Below are 8,270 nucleotides of genomic sequence, written 5' to 3'. Positions count from 1 at the left end.
ATCCATTCATCTGTTGATGGACATCTTGGCTCTTTCCACAGTTTGGCTATTGTGGACATTGCTGCTATAAACATCGGGGTGCACGTACCCCTTCGGATCCCTACTTTTGTATCTTTGGGGTAAATACCCAGTAGCCTGCACCTGTTTCTTGACCCCAGGAGGTCTGGGGACAACCCAGAGAACCATGTGGAATAGTCACCACCCTCATGCCACAGGGCTCGGGGCAGAATTGGCCATTTTAAGGGGTCCTAGAGGTATGGGTAGAGTCTGGCTTCCACTCTGGGGAGGGCTTTAGAATCAGACATGCCTGGGTTCAAGTCCCAGAGCCCCACTAGCCACTTCGGTGACCGTGAGCAAGTCCCTTTGGCTCTTTAAACCTCACTGTCCTTCTTTGCAAAATGAGAATAATTAATATCAGGAATCACCCTACAGGGTTGTTGTGAGAGTTACGTGAGATGAGATGTGTGGGTAGCTAGTTCCTGGCACGTAGTAAATCCTCAATTCATGGTTGCTGCAATTTCCACCGCACTACTGTCCACAGCAGTGTGATATGGGCGTACTTCTAGGCCCGGTATGTGCGGTGTTTTGGGAAGCAGGATGTGCAGAGGTTCAGATAAGTGAGACTTCCTGGGGCTGCTATGGAAAAGGCGGAAGTTGCTGATGGTGGTCTTGGGGTGGGGGAAGGTCCAGGAGAGATGGGAGAATAGGGGAGGCAGGTTTAGGCAGGGCTACAGCAAGTGCAAGAGCCCAGAGGTAAGACTGAATATGGTCATGCCCCCTGGCCTTTGCATCTATTGGTCTTCATTTCACCCTTCTTGGCGGGCTCCTATTCATCCTTCAAAACCCCACGCAGGTACCTTCTCCCAATTGCAGATAAATGATCATCTTCTCTTTGCTCTTGTTTTCTCAACATCCCACCCGTCTGGGAGCCCTGTTGTATTCCCACAGCATGTTACACATTTGGCCATCACAGCCCTTGGCACTTGTGTTGCAATTGTTCATGTCTTTTCTGGCTTCTTCTTCTACCTGAGGAATTCTCTAGAGCGTGCACGTTTACATCAGATTCTTGGGAGAAAATGTAGCTTCAAATTTGAGGTGGTCTGTTGGAATGCCCTCCCACCTCCTTAATGACTGAGAAGAGCAAGCTACCCTGAGCTCCTCAGGGACTCTCGGTCCCGTCTGGGCCCCCACAGAGCTCCCACAAAGTCGCTGCACAGGGAGCATTTGTCGACTGAATGAATGACCGACATTCTCATTCTGGGAACTGCACACGCTTGTCTGGAACTGATGATCTCTAGGTCCCACCTCACATCGTGGGTCAAATTCCCATTCGTTTCCTGGATCTTCGCAGCGTCTGCAGCGTTTTAGGGATTCATTATGTAAGGAGATGGCTTTCTTTCCTTTTTGATGCCCAGCAACGTCCCAGGAGTTTTCCTGGAGAGAACAGAAGAGTTTGCAGAAAGAGCCCTCTGGGGGGAAAGTGCTTGTGCTGTCCCAGTTTTCAGGGAGCGACGCTTTTTATAGTCACACTTTCAGACCACACTGTACCTAGAGGGAGCCAGGAGGGAGCAGGCAGGCAATCTGGCTTTTCAGCTCACTTCCGTACCACTCTTCCCGGATGGAAGGAGGTGCGACTGCGGAGTCCTGCCTGCTACTTGCTCTCCTCTGCTCTCCTGGACGCATGTCCCCCATCCAGACTGATCTGGCGGGGCCACCACATCCTCCGCCTCGTCGAAGGTGTGGGGCCGGAGGGGGGGGGGGAGCAAACTCCGCCACTCAATAGCTGTGTGCCCATGGGCTGGTCACTGAACTTCCCTGTGCCTCAGTTTTTCCATCTGTACAGTTGGGGTGATAATCATAGGCCAGACCTCATTTCATTGTTGGGGGGGGCAGATGGTATCATGCAATGATCTAACACAATGCCCAGCACACAGGAAGTGGTGCCAATGGTGTCAACAGCAGTGATGAGTTGGATGACTTCATCTCTTAATATCAGAGAGGTTAAGTAACTTACTCAGCGTCACACAGCTAATAAGAGCTAGAGGCAGGGCTCCAGGTCCTTAACTGGGATACTGTATTGTTTTAGCAAATCCAGGGCTGGGGCCAGGGTAAGGGGACTGAGGTACATGCCTATAGTGCAAAATTTAAGGAGGCACAGAAAAAAAATCAGTAATCAAGATAAATGAGGTTTTAATGTGCTATTGTTTTTAGATTTTTTTAAAAAATTTTTTGAGAGAGAGAGAGAGAGAGAGAAAGAGATTGGGGGAGGGGCAGAGGGAGAGGGACAAGCAGACTCCCCGCTGAGCATGGAGCCCAACGCAGGGCTTGATCCCACGACCCTGAGATCATGACCTGAGCCAAAATCAAGAGTTGGATGCTTAACCACTGAGCCACCCAGGCACCTCTTAATGTGGTATTTTTAAAAAATAAAATTAGGGTGCCTGGGTGGCTCAGTTGGTTAAGCCACTGCCTTCGGCTCAGGTCATGATCCTGGAGTCCCGGGATCGAGTCCCGTGCATCGGGCTCCCTGCTCGGCAGGGAGTCTGCTTCTCCCTCTGACCCTTCCCCCTCTCATGTGCTCTCTCTTTCCTCTCATCCTCTCTCTCAAATAAATAAATAAAATCTTTAAAAAAAAATTAAAATTAATATAAAAATCCATGATGAACAAACTATTAACATTATAAATCAAGACAGGATCAGTATTACTGACTTTTTCCTTTTGGCTTTCACATCAGTATGGCTCAGCACAGCACTGAACAAGGTCCCCTTTTGTTGGAAAATTAGGCTCCTACTAATTTTTCAGAAATCTCATCTATGACTGGAATAAGCATCCTTCTAGCAAAATGTTTGTGTAGATCCTTCTCGTTTCCAAAGATGGGTTTCTGGGCATGGGATTGGATCATAAACCACAGGGTCAAAAGGCAGGCACATCCTCCCACCCGAATCTTTTATCATAATTTTCAAACGTACTCACCAGCTAGATTCTGTAATTGCTACCATTTTGCTAAATTTGCTTTATAAAAGTCTAGCCATCCATCCATTCCTTAGTACACCTTTTTTTTTTTTTTTTTGCTGCGTAGCGAAGTAAGTTGTAGATAGCACGCTTCCACATGTAGGTCACTACCTGGCAGGCCATTGTTTTTGAGACTTTTGATCTTGGGTGTTAAATTCCCTTTGGAATTATATACCAATTTCCATTTCCGTCTGCTACAGATAAAAGTGTCCTGTTCGTCACAGCTGGGGCAACACTGGGTATTATCACTTTAAGGTGATTTATATCCTGCTTTGATTTAGCATTTTTTAAAAAGATTTTATTTATTTATTTGACCGAGACACAGTGAGAGAGGGAGCACAAGCAGGGGGAGTGGGAGAGGGAGAAGCAGGCTTCCTGCTGAGCAGGGAGCCCAGTGCGGGGCTCGATACAGGACCCTGGGACCACGACCTGAGCCGAAGACAGACGCCTAACGACTGAGTCACCCAGGCTCCCCTGATTTAGCATTTTTTTTTCCCTCCTGAAGTTTCCCAGATTTCCCACCTCTGTGTCCAGATGGTCCATTAAAGAGCTGTGTCCTTTTCCAGCTCTTTAGGTATTTCTGGTGTGGCTTTTCTGGAGCCCGGTGGGAAGGACTCGGCTGTTTCTCGTGTCTGCCCCCACGCTGGCCATTCCTAGCCCGCTGAGGGAGGGAGCAGGGCCGTGAAGTGGCCTGCCTGCCACAGGGTGCTGACCATGGTCACTCCATGTGAGGAATTGGGCAAACTTTGGAGACCAGAAGCCCTGGGACCCTGGAGAGCATAGGGGGTGGCGGGCAGGGCCGGAGACACGTATGGAGGTGGAATGTGTGCCCGATGCGTGTTTCCTTGTCTCTATAATGGGGTAATGCTTCCTAACATATAGGATCTGCAGGCTGTTGCAAGAGCCCCTTGTCAGCCTCTTTCCCCCCCTCACTCATTCTGCACCAGCCCTTGGTTTCCTGATGAGTCAGATACCGCCCTGCCTCTGGGCATTTGTATCTCATGGGGTTTCTGTGAGTCCAGAATTTGGGAGCAGTTGGGCGGGGTGGCTCTGGTTCAGACAGCCTCATTAGGTGCTAGTCAAGGGTAGCAGTCATCTGACTGGGGATTTGGAATCGACTTCCGAAGTGGTTCACTCACAGGCACGTGGGTGCTGGCTGCGGGCTGGGGGCTTGATTCCCTCCACAGAGTTCTGTCCGTAGGACGGCTTGCGCGTCCTCCTAACACGGTGGCTGGCTTCCCCCCAGCACCATCTGAGAGAGCAGAGTGGAAACTGATAACTTTCTGTGACCTAGCTTTGGAAGTCACACCCTATCATTCCTGCCTGATTTTCTTGGGCTCAGAGACCCAACTCTGAGGGGACCAGGCCAGGGTGTGAATAACAGGGGTGAGGAGGATTGGGGGCCATCTTGGAGCGCCTACCACATTGAATGACCGTGGCAGATGACTTTACCTTTCTGAGCCTCAGCTTCCTCCTCCGTCAAATGGGTTCATGTGAAGATTCACGAGCTGATTCCCATGAACACTTAGAATGGCGCTGGGGACTCGGTTTTACTGTCAGTGAATATTAGCCACCGTCATAGCTGCCTGCCTCAGTGGCAGGGCCCATTCTTAGTCTCTGTACCCTGTGCCTGGCCCAGAGTAGGTACTCTCTGAACACTGAAGTGAATGAGTGAATGGACGAATGAATGAACAGCCATAAGGACTGGAAATCCAGAGTAGAAAGAGATCTGGGTCAGCTGCGTCGTCAGAAATGCCTTCATGGAAAACCTTCTCAAGCAAGGCCCTTTGATCAACATCTAGGGAGCAAATATTTGTTCAAAACTGAGGTCCCGTGGGTGGGGGAAGGCGTTTGGGATGTCGTCAGACCTATCAAGGTTTCGGTCTTGGACTCAGCGTTCGAACAATAAATATTTACTGAACTCCAACTCCAGGCCAGGTGCCATGTCAGATCCAGAAAACGGGGTTCAGAGCGGCCTCCATCCATGCCCCAGTAGTATCTTTGCTGTGTGACCTTGGGTGAGTGAATCCACGTCTCTGAGCCTGCATTTCCTCACCTGTAGAACAGGGGCGTGGATCCCTGCCAGAGGGAAAAAACTCCTTCAACAAGTGTGCCTCCCCTTTGTTATCCAGCTGCTGCTGACCCTTCCTGACAAGCACCTTGTCCTGTCTCAGAAGCTGCTGTCTTGTCTGCCCCCCCAGTCCCACCCCCCCTGTGCCAACTACTCTAGCTCCACAAGAGTTAAAACCCAGGAGCTCATGTGACCCAGTGTAAACCATGAATCATTCCCATTGCTCCCTGTGCCCAGCCCTCCCCACCCCCCCCCCCCGCCCGGGATGGGGCAGATGCTGTGCCCGGGGTTGCCATGGCAACCCCTCCTGCACTCCAGTACAGCCCGGCCCAGTTCCTTCCTTGGGGGACCTCCGGGCTGTTTCACCTGGCTGGGTGTTGCTTTCCAGGGAGGGAGGGAGAGGAGGCTGGAAAGGGGAGAGAGACACAGACAGACAGACAAGCTTAGGGACAAACAAGTGGAAATTGAGACATGGGGAGGGAACAGAAAACCTGACCGAGAAACAGGCCGGCAGAGGGAGACAGACTGACAGCTGAGATGCCGAGGAGGTCCCGAGATGCCGCCTGTCACCCGGGAGGCAGTTTCCCAACTGTTCCGACCCTCCCGGGGCTGCCAGATCCCCGAGCCCGAGTGCACGCACGTGCAGCCCGCGGTGAGGGCACAGGGCGGGTAGGCTGTTGGCACGGGAAGTCGCCGTCAGCCCCGAGGGACGGTGAGCGAGTTGGGACTTGGGGGAGGAAAAAAAAAATGGGGGCGAACGTCAGCTCCCTGGGCGGCCGCCTCCCCGAGGCCCCTCCTGCATTCCTGGGCAGCGAAGCCCCTCGCTAAGACGGGGACTGATGTCATCCTGGGCCGCCGAGCCAGGAGACCCGGGGGCCCTGGTGGCTGCCTCCGGAAGTGAGCACGCTGCCTGCCGGCCGACAGGTTTAGAGTCTCTGGCCAGAGGACGAAAAACCTGCGTGGCATGGGTCAGGTGAGCCGGGTCCAGCTGGGGGCTGCGGCAGGTGGCAGCCTGCCCGCCGGGTCCTTCCTGTGTGCGCCCGGGAGGGGCCGCCTCCCTGAGGGACGGTGAGCACCAGGGTGCCCAGGGCCACCTCATCTTCCTCCCCCACCTTGCGGGGACTGTCACACCCGGGAGCGAGTGCTGCTCGATTTCCCCAAGATCCCGGTCACAGCCGATGCAGCCCGTGAGCGCCGCCGGGGCTGCAGTGGGGACCGCCCAGCGTGTTGACTTTACAACTCGGGCGGGTGGACTCCCGGCCCGACGGTGACCTGCCTCTGAATTCTCTGCGAGACCCGCAGGTGCCGCGGGCTGCTGGCTCCGCAATGGTGATTTCCTCCCGGTTTGGCTGAAGAGGGCTGCCAGGTTTTCTCTCCAAGCAAGCCCAGAACTTGCAGGAGCAGAAAGTAGAAAGAGGGAGTGGACCCTGGCAGTGCGAAATTGCTTTGTCCCTCGCTCACCTCCTTCCTCCCCTCCTCCGGCCCCATGGATTACCTGGGAGACAAACTCACGGTGGCCCAAACCCACATGACCCAGTGGATGGGCACAGTGAGGAGGTCCTTCCAGGAGGCCCTCAACTTAGTGACCACCACGGTGGGCCACGAGCGGACGAGCGGGGAGCCCGCCAGCCGGACCCCCTTCAAGCGCACCTCCTCCTTCCGACACCTCGCCTCCCGCAGTCGGGAATCTTTCCGTCGCTTCTCTGCCCGCAGCCAACAGAGATTTTCTTCCCTGAGGAAAAGGCAGACAGACTCGGAGCCACCAGACCTTGTAAGCTTATTACGTTTTTGTTTTTTGTTTTGTTTTTAAGTATTAAAGCAACCGTAAAAACTCCTCCCCTCCAGTGCGCCCCTGGAGTGGGGGAGGGGGTCCCCAAAGATCCAACCAGGGAAGTTGCTTCTTCCAGAATCATTGTCAATCAAGCCCCAGCTGTTTCCTGTTCCCCATGCCTGGGAAAAGAGGCATCGGGGGTGATTCCCCAGACGGTGCAGTTACTCTGTCTCCTGAAGCGGTCAGGAAGTGTATTCCACCTCTGAGGATGGGGCCGGCACGTGAGTCGGGCTTGCTGTGCCAGTTGATTTATCTGGAAGCGCCAACACTCTGGCCCCAGACACGAATGCTTGTGCTCCCCTATTTTTAGGGGAGGATTAGTTGGCACCTGCTTCATCTCCTCTGACCCTCCCAGGATGGCCAAGTGTCCATGTCATGTGTGTGTTGAGTTGTAGCTTTTGTTATCTTGTCGTCAAGCGAAATTGCAAAGTCGCCTCCGAGTATCCAAGGAGACCCGAGGGGGTGGGCAGGTTCACCTGCTGGGCTGCGAACCTGGGGCTTGACGTGGGTCCTGGGGGGCTCTGTCCTCTCTCACTTGGCCAAGCGCAATGGGGTTTGGGAGAGCAGGGTGCAATGACTATTCTAATGGTTAAAAACTTGGCTTGCGTCCTGCTAGGGGATGGTATAGAATCGGTCTCAAGGAACTCACTGATGATTTAGAGAGGCAGGACTGGGCCCAGAGAGGGAAAGGCAGCTCCCTGGGGAAGAACAGTGAGTGAATGGCAAAACCAGGGCCAGGATCCCAGGCTTTGGAACCCCACCCCCACCCCAGTCCAGGCTCTCTCCAGCTAAGCTCCTCCTTTTTTCTCTCCAGACCTCCCCGATAACTTCAGGGAAGCCCAGCTCACTGACCAGGGCTGAACTCAAAGAGAGGGCTTACTGTTTTCACAGAGGAACCTTCTGCCACCTGACAGTGTCAGCCCAGCTCAAAAGAGCCCAAAGGCAGGTGACGGGCTAGGCCAACTCCTTCTCTGGGCTCAGCACGGTGATAATGTGCTGATGGTCATGATGGGCCCCAGCTTTGAGGGTTGGAGCCACGGGGTCCACCGGGCGCTGAGCCGGCCCTCTGCACACTTGTGGTCACTGAAAGCTCGCAGCTGCCCTGACAGGTGCAGGGACTCAGCATCCCCAGAGAGGTGTGGTGACTCTCCCAGGGTCACACAGCAAAGTAGAACAGTCCGATGCAAACACGTGGGTCTCATTAATGTGACATGTTCTCTTGTGGGTCTGTGCTGCTTTCTAGCCCTGGAAAAATCCATGGGGCCTGAATTTATAAGACAGTTCCTCCAAACCAACCTCTGGAAGGGGTTTCTTGGGCCAGGGAGAGAGGGCCTCTTATTCATTCTTTCTGTCTC

The 8,270-nt window shown here is 53.6% G+C and overlaps 1 protein-coding gene across 9 annotated transcripts in view; it reads left to right on the top strand.

Moving 5' to 3' along the window:
- The window catches only part of KIAA1671 (KIAA1671 ortholog), a 181,899-nt gene that overhangs the window by 109,507 nt on the left and 64,122 nt on the right, over window positions 1-8,270 (top strand). Inside the window, exon 1 of one of the 9 annotated variants that reach the window (XM_081801950.1) lies at window positions 5,481-6,855. The exons of the other annotated variants lie outside the window; for them this stretch is intronic. Coding sequence (XP_081658076.1) covers window positions 6,571-6,855 — 285 coding nt within the window. The 5' untranslated portion in view covers window positions 5,481-6,570. Of the gene's footprint in view, window positions 1-5,480; window positions 6,856-8,270 lie in introns of those variants that run through there. 9 annotated transcript variants of the gene reach the window in all.

This window comes from Leptonychotes weddellii, chromosome 13 (genome assembly GCF_054177405.1).
Source record: "Leptonychotes weddellii isolate Sample4059 chromosome 13, ASM5417740v2, whole genome shotgun sequence".
NCBI lineage: Eukaryota > Metazoa > Chordata > Mammalia > Carnivora > Phocidae > Leptonychotes > Leptonychotes weddellii.
The sequence above is the reverse complement of the archived record's forward strand: the minus strand, read 5'-3'. Positions and strand labels throughout refer to the sequence as shown.